The sequence below is a fragment of the Megalobrama amblycephala genome, linkage group LG23 (assembly GCF_018812025.1).
Source record: "Megalobrama amblycephala isolate DHTTF-2021 linkage group LG23, ASM1881202v1, whole genome shotgun sequence".
NCBI lineage: Eukaryota > Metazoa > Chordata > Actinopteri > Cypriniformes > Xenocyprididae > Megalobrama > Megalobrama amblycephala.
The window spans coordinates 10282341-10300426 of NC_063066.1; the positions used below are offsets into that span (position 1 = coordinate 10282341).

Here is an 18086-nt window from a genome sequence, read left to right on the forward strand (position 1 = left end):
AATTAATAAATCGTGCGTATGATTTAGCCTACTATTTTTTTCCTGCATGTCATGCGTCATGTCTGGGGCTTCATAACTATAGGCTTGTTCGAGATGCATCGGCGCTTCGCAGACCGATCGGCGTATGACATCAAAGTACCGCGAGAGCGTTTAGAGAGCATACGAATACTTATGCTTTCGAATCGCTCTCGCGGTACTTTGATGTCATACGCCGAATGGCCTGCGCAGCGCCTCATGACTAATGCTGCCTTCAAGTGCTCTCGGACTTATCGTAAATACGAGTTTCCTTGGTAAAAATTCCACATGAACGCCCTCTCATGTCGAAACTTGAATGCGATGAGCTCGTTATCACGACTTCAGAAGTGGGAATTATCAAATTTCATATAGCACGTGAAGGCAGCGTAAATGCAGAGGCATTGTGTATAAACATGACGGTTATCGTAGTTCTAGACTAAGGCCGCATTTACACTGCAAGTCTTAATGCACAGATCCGATCTTTTGACCATATCCGATTTTTTTGGACGACGTGCTTACATTTCTTTTAAAAGTGACCTGTATCGGATGTGTCCTTTTTACACTGCACTTGGCGAAACGTACCAAAAATAGCCTATTTGACATCACAAATCAATTTCAATGGTACATTGAGCTTAATTTATTGACATGAATTCATATAGAAACCCTTTTAATGCAATAGTTACATCCCTGCATAAAAATAATACAAATTCTTCACGACAGTATACGTACGCAGCTCTGCTGGAAGCGTGTGAGTTGAAGAATACTCGGGTACGGGTAGATATTCACAGCTTCTTGGGCTCGAATCCGCCATCCTATACTAGGTTTTTTTTTTTTTTTTTTTTTTGTCATTAAAACAAATGCATTCATCAGTGATTGTATATCAAGGGCAGGTGCAAGTTTGTGTGCTTTTTATTTTGTGGTTTCAATGGAACGAATAGGGACTGAAGCGCGCGTCTGTGCACGAGCCGTCGTCACTGACAACAGTGACAACGAACACTCAGTGTGATTTGAAGAGCAACACATTTCAACGTCAGATCGCCTTTTATTTAACACAAACAAATTAAATTAATAATCTGCCAGTCAACTAGAGATGTTCCGTTTGTTATAGGTATGTCTGTACCGCGAAATGTTAAAAAACCCTCACTTTTCAATGACGCAGGAGTCGCATTTACAGGGGAATATCCGATCTGTCCGCTTACACTGCAGGCGCAAACGCACGTATCCGATTCATATCTGATTTATAACCACATATGAATGAGGCCTGAAACCGATCTGTGAAAATCGGAATCCATGCGCTTTTTTCCTGCTTACACGGTCGTGACTCATATCCGATCTGTGCCACATGGGAGGAAAAAATCGGAATTGGGTCACTTGAACCGTGCAGTGTAAATGGGGCCTAAATGTGAGCATTTACTAATCTCATTTGCACGCAAACTGATTAAGTATTCATCAAAATTAATAAAAACAAACAAAGCCCAGTAAATGTAAAAGTTTGTGTCACAACAGTGGAAAAAAAAGTAACGCAAAAGTAATGTAACGCATTACTTTCCACAAAAAGTAACTAAGTAATGCAATTAGTTACTTTTTGGGAGTAACACAATATTGTAATGCATAACTTTCCCCAACACTAGTACATCAATATTTAGAAGAATCCTTGATGCATTGTAAAATTTAGAGGGGCTCAATGAGTAAATTAGCCTGCAAATTAATTAGTTGCCATAGGTGCGATCAACAAGTAATCCATCAAAGTTACTGTATATAATGATGTGTAATGTAATTATATTATGTATCAAGTCAGTTTCTAATATCCCACACTATGTATAAGCAGGACAAACAGCAAATCTGGTGAAATATCTTTTATTCATGTGATACATTTTGGTGTCTCTTTAACCTTCCATTTTTTACAGCATATAATAATAGTACTTTGTCACACAAACTTTGCTAAACACTAGTAGACAGCGTATTTCAAACAGACCAACACACTTCAGAATAGCACACAACTGAGTATTCAGTCAGTGACACGTGATAGAGCTGTTCAGGAGGGTTTTATTTTGATTCCTACATATCAAACCATATTAAATGTTAATGTTTAAAACACACTTGATGCCCTTTTTAAGTCTGATGAAAGGATTTGTCGGTTTACAGTTGAATGAGAGGAAAAGCGACAGTGCTGGGGGATTCGGTGATACCTCTCCAGCAAATAAAAGCCCATTCAAGCTATACTGTTGAAACCCAGCATTACAGATGGGGCGTGAAAGTCTTTAATAGTGGCACGATAGTGACACGACTAGGTCTTTGTGATACAGTAGCCAGGCAGAAATGCAAATTATACATCAAACTTTGATTCCCACACATTGCGAACTGCCATTCCCGTCAAGCATACAACACAATGTATCACTAACTAGTGAGATAATAAATAAACACATGAAACCAACAGTCTTACGACGAGCAATACCAAGACGTGTCTGTACACTAAGCAATAGCCGTGTTGAAGGAAGAAATCTAAATGTCCTGTTTAACAAAACCTCATTAGCTCTATGCAGTTAATAGGCTCGAGCAAACCACAGCGTTGTGGCCTGATTTGGTGCACCATGACAACAAAACAAGCAAGGCATTTTGTGTTAAACGGTCTCTAAACTGCATGCTGTTCCTACACTTGCGCAGCAAAAACAAGGCAGAAAATGAGCAGAATTAGTGTGAATTACTGATGCTTTCCATATCCAAGCTCAGAGCGACGTGTTACGATAGTTTCGTTAGTACATACACGTTTTTACAATTAACGTTAGGTTTTGTGACTACGGTCGTGGATAAGTCATTAAATATCTTAGGTTTTGAATTTTAACGAAATTAAATAGGAATTTTCCCTTTTCTAAGAATGTTACATTCTACTTCCATGCAACCCTCCAAAGATTCCAGTATAAAATTAGCCTGGCCAGAATGAGACTTTTAATTTTTTTTGGCCGTACATGTATATTTCCTGAAACAAAACAACCTTTAAATGATATCTGGTCCCTAATACCATATTTAAACATGAAAACATCCAATTATATAGAATATTGTGTTCATGGTGATATTTCACGACAATAATTTCAAAATCGAAGAGACCTTCTGTATCTTTCTTTTAAATAACTTCTGCCAAAAACACAAACAAAATAGTGTAATGTTCATGTAAAAAAAATAAAATAAAAATCATATGAATCAGTAACAGCCTCTCAGTTCAATAATGTCAAGTTCTTCCTCCAGTGAAATTAAAAAAGAAGGCAAAAAAGGCTTAAAATCATGACATCAGCCAGCTCTGAAACTTCACAACGACTATGATGGCACTGATGTGTGAAAACTTAAGAGCATATGAGCTTTTGTCAGTCTGCAATCCCATATAATGCCATGCAGCCAGAACAGATGAGAATCTGAATGGTTTTAGCATTTAATCTATGCTGTAATTTTACTTTTTTCATTATTAATATAATGTATTTTTGGAATCCATTTTAATACAGAGTAATAGCACATCCACAAGGTTACTCTGAAAAGTCACTGAGTCGAAGAGAAAGAAAAGGTTCTCCGCTCATGACACGGGGCCGTGAGAGGAGCGAGTGACCACTGAGAGGCAAGCTGTTTGTGTGTGAGGGGGTCGAGTGAGGGGGACGCAGGGCCTGGTAGGGGACGAGGGTGGTTACTAGCACGAGCAGCTGCTCTCGGTAACGGGCAGCTCCGGAGGCTTCTCCAGTTTGATGTCGATCACTGAAAGTTTAGGTTAAGGATTAGTTACTGAGAGACTGGATCATTTGAATAAGCATGTTTTTACCCTTGGATTACTTTTCATTCATTTCCATAAGTCAAAAACCCTGGCAGACAAGCATCTCCTGCTATCACGCTGTTGTGGACAAACCGACTCTTTTTATTGGCATATTTGCGGTGCATGTGAAGGATACTGTCCTCTTTGCTTTTCTCTGGTGTACTATCCATTCCAGGCAAAGCTGCAGCAACACGACGAAACAGCTAGAAAAAAAAAAAAAAGAAAGTTCATTACTTAAAAAACTGCCAAATGTATATAAATTAATGCAGGTTTAATGTAATACAATTATATATATATATATCTTATTATTAGGGGAGACTGGGGCTAGTTGTAACACCACACGTTGACCTTTTTGTGACAATATTTTGTGGCATATTGTCAATATACAGAGCAAGCTTTCACAATGCAATGCTATTAAAAACTGTTATAGGCTTTTCAAGTACATTTAAACACCTATGCAACAACAAAACAACTCATGAAAGAGCAAAAATAAACAATAAAAATATCAAACTCTTGTTTTGGCCAAAAGATATTGTAATTAAAGGGTTAGTTCACCCAAAAATGAAAATTTTGTCATTAGTTACTCACCCCCATGTTGTAAGACCGTTCATCTTCGGAACAAAAAATTACAAAATTTTTGATGAAATCCGAGAGCTCTCTGACTCCTCCATAGACAGCAATTTAATTTTCACTTTCAAGGCCCAGAAAGGTAGTAAAGACATCATTAAAATAGTCCATATGACTGCAGTGGTTCAACCTTAAATTTATGAAGCGACGAGAATACTTTTTGTGCGCACCACAATGTAAACAGTGTAGAATGAGAGGGAAGAGAATTGTTGAATAAAGTAGTTATTTTTGTTTTGTTTTTGCACACAAAGTATTCTTGTCACTTCATAACATTAAGGTTGAACCACTGTAGTCACATGGACTATTTTAATGATGCGTTTACTACCTTTCTGGGAGTGGAAATTAAATTGCTGTCTATAGGGGGGTCAGAAACCTCCCAGATTTCATAAAAAATACCTTAATTTGTGTTCCGAAATGAAGATCTTACGGGTGTGAAACAACATAAGGCTGAGTAATTAATGACAGAATTTTCATTTTTTGGGTGAACTAACCCTTTAAGTTGTAAAAAAAAAAAAATTATAATTACAATATATGAAATATAAGAGAAAACTTAAAACTTAAAAGAATACTCAAAATATAACTCACCCAACCAGTATTACAAAAATATTTCATTGAAATGCAAGTTTTGAAAACAAAACTATGAAAACTAAAAAAATGTACTGAAAAAAATGTAATGTTACTGAAAAGTAAAGTTTAAGCCAGTGTTTCTCAACTCCAGTCCTCGGGACCCACTGCTCTGCACATTTTGTATGTATCCCTTATTTAACACACCTGATTTAGATCATCAGCTCATTAGGAGAGTCTGCATGAACTGAATTGAGTGTGTCATATAAGAGAGACATACAAAATGTGCAGAGCAGTGGGTCCCGAGGACTGGAGTTGAGAACCACTGGTTTAAGCTATCACAGTCCATCAAAATATGCTTCAGCGATAAAGGACTCTGACAAGAGGGGCATAAAGGAGGATCTTCAGCTATTAACAAAAACTTATGGGTTAGTCTGGAGTGGCCAGTGTAGATAACAGTCCAAGCGATTTTCAAAATGGACACGTTTTCCACCGACCACAGGATTGATTTTGTAAAGTTTATTTCTATTACACTGATTCAGCTAGCCATTTCTTGAGGATATAAATGTCTCTAATAATTTAGAGGTCTGAAGTTGGAATTGGGCATTTTTTGAGCTCTGCAGATGAAGCCTCCTTTGTTGCAGCATCTGCTTTATCATTCCCTGGAATTCCACAATGAACTGGTACCCAATAAAAAAGGGATTTTAAAATTCTGTATGATCAATGTATATAACAGTAGCGCTGCTTAAAGGTCCCGTTTTTCGTGGTTTTTTGAAGCTTTGTGTTTATAGTGTGCAATATAACATGTTCATGTTTCGCGTGTAAAAAAACACAGTATTTTTCACATAATTTACTTATCTGTATACCGCTGTTTCCACTGTCATAAAAACAGGCTGATGACTTCCTTGTTCTATGAAGTCCCTCCTTCAGAAATACGTAACGAGTTCTGATTGTGCCAGCGGTTCCTGTGTTGTGATTCGACAGCAGCTTAACGAACCTTGCCCGGAAAGGTCACGCCTCTTACCATAACGTGGAGATGCACGCGCTCAGTGTTATTGTAAACATGTCTTTAATTTTACCCTATCAATTTGAGCCGGAATCAGACCCGGTGATTGGACTGCGGGATGAAAATAACAGCGTTTCGACGACATGGCGACAAACACACTCTACAAACGCAACTCTTGTGTATTCCTGTGGGCGGAGGTTAGTCAAAAAACTGTTTTAGTGACGTCATTAAAGAAGGAAGTAGAGGGATGTAGTCCAAACTGGCCGTTCGATGTAGGCGACTTCTGTTAAATAAAATATCTCGCTTGGCATTGAACTTTGAGCTTTAAAATTTTACAGATTTTATTTATACTCTAACAACAACATTACACACTAACTAAAGTTTGAAACATGGGATCACGAAGAACGGGACCTTTAATATTTTCATCATATCAGGATTCTTTGATAAATAGCAGGTTCAAAACAACAGCAATTATTTGAAATATTTTGTAAAACAGCAAAAGTTTTTACTGTCACTTTTGATCAATTTAATGCATTCTTGCTGAACTAAAGTATTTAAAACAGTAGTGTTCAACTTCCTCATGTGCAACTATCCCCAGTCTCTCCTATTTAAAACCAATTTTAACTCCCAGTGGGTAGAGAGGTAAAAAAGAGGTCATTTCTGATGACACTCGCATTAAAAACGTTACAACATGATCCACTAATTCCGACAATAAAAAGCAATACAATATGCTATTAAAAAGCACAATGCACAAATGAAATGTCTACATCAAGTCTGTGAATTGCTAAAACACAGCACATAGAGAAAAATCATTCTAGCGATGCTTGGCCAACATGCAAAGGACATCTGTGACACAGTACACGAGGAGCACTTCAAGCAACAAAACAAGAACACAAAAGAGCAGCCCAATAGCACAGGACACCTGTGAATGTGAGGCGGGGGCAGAATGGCTAATGATGGGCGAGGCACAGAAAGATAGAAACCAAAGGAAGCAGAAGATAGAGAGGTGGAGGGAAGGTGGGGCTGGGCAGTCCTCATTTCTCAGTGATTCTACCTGTTTGACATTGTAGCCAGTCTTTGCGCTGGTTTCAATGAACATGACATTCAGTTCCTTAGCCCTCTGCTCGCCCTCCTCTGTGGTAATCTGTCTGCTCGGCCGGAGCAGGGAGGGGAAAGGAAAGAAATACAGACAGACAAAAGAAATGCATCAAGAGGAAGAGAGAGACAGAGACTGGCTAAAGTTCACATTAGTAATAGGGGAAAAAAGAGGAATTAGTGTTTTGATAGGACCCCAACACAGGTTGAAGAGTTGAGAAATGGCTGAAATCGTAATGTTGAAAAGAGATCACTGCACTGCAGTTCAAAAAAAGGCCATTCACAGGGAACACATTTGTTACTCGAGGACAATCTACAACAAAAATAAACACCCCGTCAAGGGAAGTGATGATAATGTCATTGGCACTTTGGTCACTGAAATATCCCTTGTTTATTTTCAGCTTAAAGAGTTCATCCATAAATGAAGATTCTGTCATCATTTACTCACCCTCATGTCATTTAAAGGGTTAGTTCACCAAATATGAAATTTCTGTCATTAATTACTCACCCTCATGTCGTTCTACATCCGTAAGGCCATAATTACCACATTCAAGGTCCAGAAAAGTATTAAAGACATTGTTAAAATAAGTATTTTCGTCGCTTCATAACATTAAGGTTGAACCACTGTAGTCACATGGACTATGATAAACAGGATTTCATCAAAAATATCTTAATTTGTGTTCCGAAGTTGAATGAAGGTCTTACGGGTGTGGAACGACATGAGGGTGAGTTATTAATGGCAGAAATTTCATTTATGGGTGAACTAACCCTTTAAATCCTGTTTGACAATCTTTCTTCTGGGGAACACAAAAAGAGTTACATGGAAGAATATCCAAGCTGCTCCTTTCCATCCACTTATATAGTATAGTAAAAATACATTTTGCTAAACATCTCCTTTTGTGCTCCACGGAAGAAAAAAATAGTCATACATATTTGGAATGACACAAAGGTGTGGAATGACAGAAATTTCAGTTTTTTTGAGTGAACTATCCCTTTGTCTCTAGACCGCATCGGTGGCATTCTTTCAAACTGATCGACTTCCCACAGACAATAATTTTGACTTTGCAAGAATTACAGAACAGCTCCATGTATACAGTGCTTTACAAATAGTTATGCCCAGACTAAGACAGAGTCTGTAGACTTTTGACATATTTTGAACTAATTTGAGGGACATCGATTGGTACCCGAATGGATTTAGATAAGTTGATTTAAACTCATTTAGATATGAAAATGTTAAGCTGAGCTCGGCATATATTGTTAGCTGAAAGTATAATCAAAATATTAAATAAAAGGCCAAACAAGAGGAAGAAGATGTAAAGAACTTTGTGAATGACATGCGTTTCAATTCAAAGAAAATTTGCAGAGCTTTCTGCTGAATTCTGGTGACAGAATCGGTGTGGGTGTTATGTCATATTTACCATGTAAGGACAGTCTCAATTATTTTCTGCGGAAAGCGACAATATGCCACAGATTCTGTTATACAAGTTAAAACCCTTAGGTCTACGCTACAGCCGTTTTATGTCACCCACCTGTTTGACGTTATAACCAGCTTTGGCGCTGGTCTCTATGTACATCACACCCAGTTCCCGGGCTTTTTTCTCTGCTGCCTCTACTGACACTTGCCTGCCATAGTCCATAGTTGAGGTGTGGACAAAGTTCAAATTAGAATGGATATGAAAAACAAAAGTAGTAATGGGAAATCAAAAATAAAACCAACACAAGAGAAAATATGACCGAACAGAAAAGCAACAATGGCACAAATTATTCAACATAACACTCAAATTAATAAGGAGAAAACTGAACACAAAAATAACACATAGTGAAGGGCTTAAAACGTGATGTCTGAGGGATGAACAAAAGATGTGTTCATCAAACTCCTCGAAATGACTTTACCTTTTATCAGCCAAGTCTGTCTTGTTGCCAACCAACATGATGATGACATCACTTCCTCTCTCTGTTCTGACATCATCTATCCACTTTGAGGTTTGCTGGAAGGAGTTGAGATCTGAAGAACAGATGGGAAAATGTTAGACGGACTTATTAAAGAGGAAAAATGTCTCTTGTGATCTGTTGGAACTGATTTCGTTGATTGATTAGTTGAAAATCCAAAATTGGCAGTGGTCAAACCACACTTAATTCACTTCAAAGCCAAGCTTTCTTAGAAGAAAGTGTGAAAGCAGACTGTTAGTATGAAGTTCAACAAAACAGAGGACGGTTAAGTTAAAGCACAAGTAATTTCGATGCTCAGTTTGCTCAGTAACAGCAGATCAATGTTAAAAGAGAAGCATGTTTGAGTTACTTTTCATTTAATTTGAATGAAATAAAAATAATTGTTCCCAAGCAACCATACTAAGATGAACTGCCATGACTTAGAAGCAGCTGCTGAATCGTGCTAACTGTGCCCTGAGGGCATAAATCCCTGCTGACCCAAAGAGTGAGGCTCGGACTCACTGGTGATGTCATATACCACCACAGCAATAGTGGAGTCTCGGATGTAGCTGGGAATGAGGCTGCGGAAGCGCTCCTGCCCTGCAGTGTCCCATAGCTGGAGCCGAACCTGAAGGACCAGCAAACCGTGGTGTGCAAAGAAAACAGGGGAAAGAGAAAGGCAGAACAGAGAAAAGAAAAGGTATAAGGAGAGGATAGGGCAAGGGAGCAGGGTTAGAAGAAAAGGACAACATCAAAGAAGCACAACATGAAGGAAAAGGAGAAATGCACCTACAGAAGTGACCAATTTTTGCTTCTGTGCTTATAGATCATAACCTTTTAGTAAAGAGTAACATAAGAACGATTTTAGAGATCATCTGAAGGCATTTCTCCATTCCTGCTCTCTGAATGACGCTGCTTTCTGCAAGATGCTTTGCAAATGGCACTCCTTATGCACAAGTATTGCTGGACATGTTTTCAGTCTAAACCACATACTTTATGGTTTTGATATATTTGTAAAAGCTCAAATTGTACCCAAAATTGAAATTTCGTTACTATTTACTCACCCTTATGTTGTTCAAAACACGTATGACTTTCTTTCTTTTGCGGAACACAAAAAGAAAGTATTTTGAAGAATGTTTTAACTTTATTTGTCCATATAATAAAAGTCAATGGTGTTCAAAACAACACTGGACCCACACTGACTTACATTGTATGGAGAAAAAAACACCAAGACATTTTTTCAGAATATCTCCTTTTGTGTTTAATACAATAAAATACTATACAAATTTTATCTAAAATTGCTTTCCAGCAAATGAGTTAAATACAAACTAACTCTAAATTATCTCAGGTGTAAAAACCATACTAAAAAGAGATGTCTTCAAACATCCAATATCAGGGAAGATTTAATATGCAGTGGAGGAGAACTCCGTAATCGGGGAGCAACTACAGAAAAAGCCCAATCAAAAAGTCTTTTTTTAAAAGTTCTCTAAGCGATCCTGGCCGGAGTAACTTCCTGTTGATGTTCGAAGTGTTGTCAAATACAACAGAGGCTAGCTAGACCCTCCCTCCTTTTCACACTTGAAATAGTTAACCCTGGGTCATTCCAAACCCAATAAACGGGACCCTGGGTTATCTTGCTTCACGTTTCACACTGCTCATAATTTACCCGGGGTTAACAATTAATTCTGGGTATGCATTAGCAGACGTTTCACATTGTACATCCCTAAACCCTGGGTTAACATTCTGATTTGCATATTTGCAGTGTCAGTGTCATTGATTGGATAAACGCAGCACGCAACCTGTTTACATAGGCTAGCTCTAGCATTCAGCATCCTCGTATTGCCGACTATCAAGTTTACTGAATGGACGTATCGGACTATAAAGGGGAGAATGAAACGGTCTCTTCTTCACTCAAATTTTCATGTTTTCTCTCAGCATTTGACATTTTTCCTCTCAAAAGCTGAATATACTGTTTATATACAATGCGCAGTGTTTCCGTGACTGAAATAAGAGTATGTGATTGGTTGTCTGTTGCTAAAGACCCTGGTATACTTCAAACAAAGCTCTTTTTCATTCTTCGTTTAAGGGTAAAATGAAGTTCGAAATACGTGAGCAGCGATATACTGTAATCGAACATCTGATGCCGCCCACACTGCTGAGAGCGACGGTTAGATGAATTTGTAAATATGTGCGCTTTCCTCTCAGTAACAAAATAAACAACAAAAACAGGATTTTTTTTTATAGAAAGCATAAGAAAAGCATCTGATCTATAACATGGGTGAGTTAGCACGAGCTCTGCAAATTAGCACTCCAGTAAAGTCACATTACGTTTATTTATATGCCATTTTATACAATAGATGGCTTAAAAGCAAGCAGCTTTACAGTATCAACATGAAAAACAGTGTCAGTGTCTCATTTTATCAGAAGCATGACTTCATTTTGTACTATAAAGCGGCTCTTCAGTGTGTTCATGTTTTCACCCGCGGAGATCTTACCTCGACAAACTCAACAGAACAAATGAGTCAGAGAAGAGTACCATGTGAAAGAAGGCAGAGCTTCAGCGCACACCTCTTATTACGTTATCGCCACGGACCAATGGTAGTATGAAGGTGTTTCACAGTGAACTTTTCCTGGAGTTCACTTTGGCAAACCCGTTTCGACGTCCCAAAAATAACACAAAACGAACTTCTTTTTGGCTTGATTTTGTTCGAAATTATGTCACACCAGTTCATTCTTTGATTTTGTTTGAAGTACAGTACAGTCCAAAAGTTTGGAACCACTAAGATTTTTAATGTTTTTAAAAGAAGTTTCGTCTGCTCACCAAGGCTACATTTATTTAACTTAAAAATACAGTAAAAACAGTAATATTGTGAAATATTATTACAATTTAAAATAACTGTTTTCTATTTGAATATATTTCACAAAGTAATTTATTCCTGTGATGGCAAAGCTGAATTTTCAGCGTCACATGATCCTTCAGAAATCATTCTAATATGCTGATCTGCTGCTCAAGAAACATTAAATGTGTACAATTGTACAAAATATTTGTGTACAATATTTTTTTTCAGGATTATTTGATGAATAGAAAGTTCAAAAGAACAGTGTTTATCTGAAATCTAATCTTTTGTAACATTATAAATGTCTTTACTGCCACTTTTGATTGATTTAATGCATCCTTGCTGAATAAAAGTATTCATTTCTTTAAATTCTTTTCAAAAAAATAAAAATAAAAATTCTTACTGACCCCAAACTTTTGAACGGTAGTGTATAATGCTACAGAAGCTTTGTATTTCAGATAAATGCTGTTCTTTTGAACTTTCTATTCATCAAGGAATCCTGAAAAAAAAAGTACACAACTGTTTTCAACATTGAAAATAATCATAAATGTTTATTGAGCAGCAAATCAGCATATTAGAATGATTTCTGAAGGATCATGTGACACTGAAGACTGGAGTAACGATGCTGAAAATTTAGCTTTGCATCACAGGAATAAATTACTTTGTCAAATATATTTAAATAGTACACAGTTATTTTAAATTGTAATAATATTTCACAATATTAGTGTTTTTTACTGTATTTTTAATTAAATAAATGTAGCCTTGGTGAGCAGACGAAATCGGGGTATATCGGGGCCTTAAGCATCTAGCTGTAACATTCTAACACCGAATCGTTTCACACTGTACAAGTTTGGCACCGCAATGCGGAGTTAATAACACAAAAGCAGTGCTAACCCCGCTTCTAAATTACAATTGTGAAACTTTCCTTTACCTGGGGTTAAAAGCGGTGTTTAGAAAGACGATAACCCGGAGTTAAGCGCAGTGTGAAAAGCCCTTAGAATACCATCTGGATAAATGATCTCAATTGCATTCTGATGACAATTCAAAAAGTGAGCAATATTTTAAAAGAAAGAAAGTTATACAGGTTTGGAACGACATGAGGGTGATAAAATTATGACAGAATTTATATTTTTGGTTGAACTATTCCGTCACATTGTTAAAGAATTTTTCCCCATCTTACTTGAACTTTACCAGGAATGCTCAAATAAGCCAGCACACTTATAAAGCTACATGAGTGCCATTTACTCAAGCGGTACCCAACTTTGACCCCACCATGTGGTGAAGCAGGAGCACTAGCTACCTACTTGCTATATCATAGACCACCACTGCGGCTGCTGAGTCTCTGATGTAACTGGGAATGAGGCTACGGAAGCGTTCCTGCCCAGCAGTGTCCCACAGCTGTAGCCGAATCTATGACCGTCCATGCAGAACAACAGGCATGGGGACCCATTCAGCACCCAGCCATGGAAGAGAGTGGGGTGAGGTGGACAAAGACACAACCAAACTTAAAAAGGTGAAATCAAAATGAATGACAAACTAATGACATAAATGTGATGAGCTACAAAGCATGCGCGAGGAATTACGCAAATGATAACTGTGATGAATCTGTGACACAGACAGTGAAATCACCTGTCGGACTTCAAATCAATAAAGATGTCATAAGCCCTATTTGGACGTTAGAGAAATTCGTGTTTCACAGGCGTACTTTGTATTCCTGTACGAATCTGCCATGTCTGTGTTTTTCTCACACATCCTTAGTAAAAATTCCAGGGCAAATTACCTACTGTTTTCGGCAAACTCATCTAATCCCGTCCCAATGCAAATGTCTGTGATTGCTGATATTGTATTATAGCCTACCAATGCTTCTCCTCATACGTTTTTTGACGTACCCGAATTACCGTTTGCGCACCAATCTTTTGCATGCTTCCATTTCATTTTAATATGGATGCATAGACTGTCCATTTTAATATCACATATCCCACATATCACTTATGTGGGTTTATTGTAAAAAGTCACTTCTATAAACTCATAAAAAGTTTATTTAAATAGTGTTTTAATAATATATTGATATTATATCAATAGGTAATCCACATAATGCCCATGTCTAGAAAACACACACTCCCACCTCTGTAATAAACACAGAGATGTTAGTTCCATCCCAATCGGTGAATGAAATCACAGATGTCAGGTGTTAAGAATTATCACTCAAACATTGTTTGGAAAACTAGTCCCGTCCGAATAGGGCTTTATAGACCTTACAGGTGATAGCAGAAAACATCAAGGTGAATGATTTGAGCCAGTGTGTGTCAAAACCATCTATTACACTAGTACTAACATTGATAGTCAATATTTAAACTAAATCATGCTTTATATGAACATGCTATCATTTAATTTAGACAAAAGGCTTGGACACACAGAGACTCCTTGGAAATTATTCAAGAAATGTGGATCTCCGTCCTACCGTGCGGTCTTCCAAGTACATGGTTTTTGACAGAAAGTCTATACCAATAGTTGCCTATGGAGAGAAACAATTAGTTAACTTGGTGCACACTGTAAAGTACAAGCCATTAAAAGGAATATATATATTTTTTAGACTGTCTTATGTTCTGTGGAACACAAAATTTGATATTTTGCTGAATTTTCATACTGCTTTTTTCCTTACAATGAATGCATAGTGACTAGAAGCTGTCAAGATCAAAAAATAAAATTGGTCCTTATTCACTGAAAATCTAATTTGCTCTCATGCATATTCAAATGTTCTGCAACAAGACACTTTTTATATCAAATTTGATATTAATGACACCAGAAGCCATTGGTTCTCATGTGTGTCACATGCACACATGTGAACGAGCTGAACGCTTGCAGAGCAATTAAAGGGTTAGTTCACCCAAAACTGAAAATAATGTCATTTATTACTCACCCTCATGCTGTTCCACACCTGTAAGACCTTCTTTATTCTTTGGAACGCAAATTAAGTTATTTTTGTTGAAATCCGATGGCTCAGTGAGGCCTGCATAGCCAGCAATGACACTTCCTCTCTCAAGATCCATAAAGGCACTAAAAACATATTTAAATCAGTTCATGTGAGTACAGTGGTTCAATATTAATATTATAAAGTGACGAGAATATTTTTGGTGTGCCAAAAAAACAAAATAACGACTTGTATAGTGATGGCCGATTTCAAAACACTGCGTCAGGAAGCTTCGGAGCATAATGAATCAGCATCTCGAATCAGCGGTTCAGAGCACCAAAGTCACATGATTTCAGCAGTTTGGCGGTTTGACACGCAATCCGAATCATGAGTCGACACAAAAGATTCATAATGCTCCGAATCTTCCTGAAGCAGTGTTTTGAAATCGGCCATCACTAAATAAGTCGTTATTTTTGGTGCACCAAAAATATTCTCATCGCTTTATAATATTAATATTGAACCACTGTACTCACACGAACTGATTTAAATATGTTTTTAGTACATTAATGGATCTTGAGAGAGGAAATGTCATTGCTGGCTATGGAGGCCTCACTGAGCCATCAGATTTCAACAAAAATATCTTAATTTGTGTTCTGAAAATTAACGAAGGTCTTACGGGTGTGGAACGACATGAAGGGTGAGTAATAAATGACATTATTTTCAGTTTTGGGTGAACTAACCCTTTAAGCAGCACAACATTAATATTAAGAAGAAATGTTTCTTGAGCACCAAATCTGAATACCAGAATGATTTCTGAAGATTCATGTGACACTGAAGACTGGAGTAATGATGCTGAAAATTCAGCTTTGGCATCACAGGAATACATTACATTTTAAAATATATATTAAAATACAAAACAGTTATTAAAGTTGTAATAATATTTCATGATGGTACTGTTTTTATTGCATTTTGATTAAATAAATGCTACCTTGGTGAGCATAAAATACATCTTTTAAAAATATTAATACATTTATTTAAAAGCATATTTTATTTGTTTATAAAAATAAATGTAAAACAGTTTCATGGCCAGTAAAAACTTTCATTTCAATTAATTTTGTACTGTAACTACAGAGTTAGACAGCTGTTGGTCATCATATGCTTTTGTTGTAAGGAAAATGGCAGTGTGACTATTCTACAGAGTATCTCCTTTTGTGTTCCATGGAAAAAAAGAAAGGGTTGGATCAACATGACAACACAATTTTCATAAATGAGTGAACTCTTCCTTTAAGGAAGTAACCAAACCGACTTGATGACAGCTTTCACAAAGTCAATAATACATTTAAATTAAGTTGTATTAGGTAACATGTTAAGCATCTGCCACACGAACATAACGTGGGCTGTAACAATGACAGCAAGTGTTACCTGATAGGTATTATCGAAGCTGTCATACATAAACCTGGTGATAAGTGAAGTTTTGCCCACTGTGGAGAAAAAGAAAAACAACGCATTAGAAATAAGGGCCTCACGGTGAATGCGTCTCAAAACCTAGTGTGATCCCTACATAGACAGCATGTTTGACGTTCACATTGAAGATGCTGTCAAGGGAACGGATGCATTGGTCTGCAGGATAATTGTGAACTCTGATCGCTGTGTTGGCAACATGGGTGTCGCCGTCCTGCTTTCCACAGCAACATACCGCATCAATACAGGCTAAGACATGCAGAAACTCTAGTTTACGACAGCTGGCTGATGCTTTTTGCGTCAAATCCAGCCATTATGAAACGTAAATCGTGGATGTGACGTGGATGATGTGGCAATAAAACATCCCTGATGTGGTTTATGATCTTATGATTTTGATGGTCACAGCCGGTTAGCTAGAAACAGGCTAAATGCTAACAGCTAGCAACCATCTTCACAGCAGACAGCATTGTTTTATAGATTAAAACATTAATATCCAGTACTAACACAATATAATTTGCATTTTAAGCGTTAAACAACAATGGTGGATGCGATTACATATAAAAGGCCTTGAAATGGGAGAACTCTATTGTGGCTAAGACCAGACAACACAAACATGCTAATACAAGGATTTGATGGCTTCCCTCGATGTCTACATTCAAGAATACATAAACAATGAGGGGAGAGAAACAAAAATACATTCATCAGTTAAAGCATAATCGAGTTGATATTCGGATCTCACGTCTTTTATATATAGTTCGTGTACTGCAATGATGTTTCAAAGCTACATGCTACACGTTTTCTGTAAATTTTAGTGTATTTTAGGTGCGTGTCGACAAACGTATTAGTCCAAACTGTCAAATCATTATTTGTACGTTTATTTGGTAACATCTAACGTTATCCTTCTGGAGCATCCTTTCACCTGGCCTGTCTATTTCTCTGTCCACGTCTCGCATATCTGAACACTTACCGCTTTGTTCGCCCAAGAAAACCAGCTTAAATTTCCGCAGAGGGTTGCCAAACTCTCCACCACCGGTCGTAGTAGACATATTTATCGAGTATAATAAACAGCAGCTATCTAAATATTACTATTTTCTGTTCGCGGACGAAGGACACTGTACAGTCCAGTGACGGAGCGCGGATAGCCGATGATTCCTGAGTGTGACAGCGCCTCTTAGTGGCCAGAGATGGAAACGCAGGACACGCTGTGGCTGTGTTTCAGAACACAGTGCTAAAAAGCTGCCTACCTATGCTGTCTAGGTTTGAAAGCGACTATGATGGCCAAAATGCTGTCTTGGTAGGCAGCTGACTAGGTTTTGAGACACAGTCTATGTCTACTGTCACACCTAACCATTGTGTAGCATCTAAATCTTTAATGTTTCTAAATCTCATCTTATCTTAATATCAGTGTTGTATGCGAAATGAGTTTATATAAGCTACATTTTCTTAATATTATTCATACAAGAAGTGTATTTTTAATATAATTTTACGTGTTTCACATATCACTAAGATAATTCATATTTGATATTTTATATATATATATATATATATATATATATATATATATATATATATATATATATATATATATATATATATAAAAAACACACACACATATATATCGTTTTGATAGAATATATTAAAAATATATTTAAAAAATATTTTATATAGACACACACATAGATGTATACATATATATGTACACACTATATTGGCAAAAGTTTTGGGACGCCTGCCTTTACGTGCACACAAACTTTAATGACACCCCATTCTTAATCTGTAGGGTTTAATATGGAGTTGGCCCACCCTTTGCAGATATAACAGCTTCAACTCTTCTGGGAAGGTTTTCCA

The 18086-nt window shown here is 37.2% G+C and overlaps 1 protein-coding gene across 5 annotated transcripts; it reads right to left on the reverse strand.

The window, feature by feature from the left end:
* Window positions 1–1856: 1856 nt before the first annotated feature.
* Window positions 1857–17434, reverse strand: rab41 (RAB41, member RAS oncogene family). 5 transcript variants are annotated; one of them, XM_048176469.1, is made up of 8 exons: window positions 17206–17432; window positions 16200–16258; window positions 14328–14381; window positions 9552–9657; window positions 8994–9105; window positions 7060–7153; window positions 3945–4011; window positions 1857–3753 (listed from the first exon to the last, which is right to left on the reverse strand). In XM_048176469.1, the coding sequence occupies exons 1-8, from the start codon at window positions 17282–17284 to the stop codon at window positions 3689–3691; spliced, it is 636 nt and encodes a 211-aa protein (XP_048032426.1). In that variant the 5' UTR covers window positions 17285–17432; the 3' UTR covers window positions 1857–3688. The 5 variants fall into 5 exon arrangements, 4 of the variants coding, with proteins under 4 accessions (XP_048032426.1, XP_048032425.1, XP_048032424.1 ...); XM_048176468.1 differs by lacking the exon at window positions 7060–7153 and adding an exon at window positions 8630–8723 and having other exon boundaries at window positions 17206–17429; XM_048176467.1 differs by lacking the exon at window positions 9552–9657 and adding an exon at window positions 13171–13276 and having other exon boundaries at window positions 17206–17428.
* Window positions 17435–18086: the final 652 nt, after the last annotated feature.

What these genes read in the sequence shown, in the direction of transcription:
- rab41 (XM_048176469.1), bottom strand. Translation starts at nt 17,284, where the DNA reads ATGTCTACTACGACCGGTGGTGGAGAGTTTGGCAACCCTCTGCGGAAA. An exon ending in TTTCTTGGGCGAACAAAGCG is followed by an intron (nt 16,259 to 17,205) that starts GTAAGTGTTCAG and finishes TTTTCTCCACAG; the next exon opens with TGGGCAAAACTTCACTTATC. An exon ending in CTGGCTACAATGTCAAACAG is followed by an intron (nt 4,012 to 7,059) that starts GTAGAATCACTG and finishes TTTTTTTTCTAG; the next exon opens with CTGTTTCGTCGTGTTGCTGC.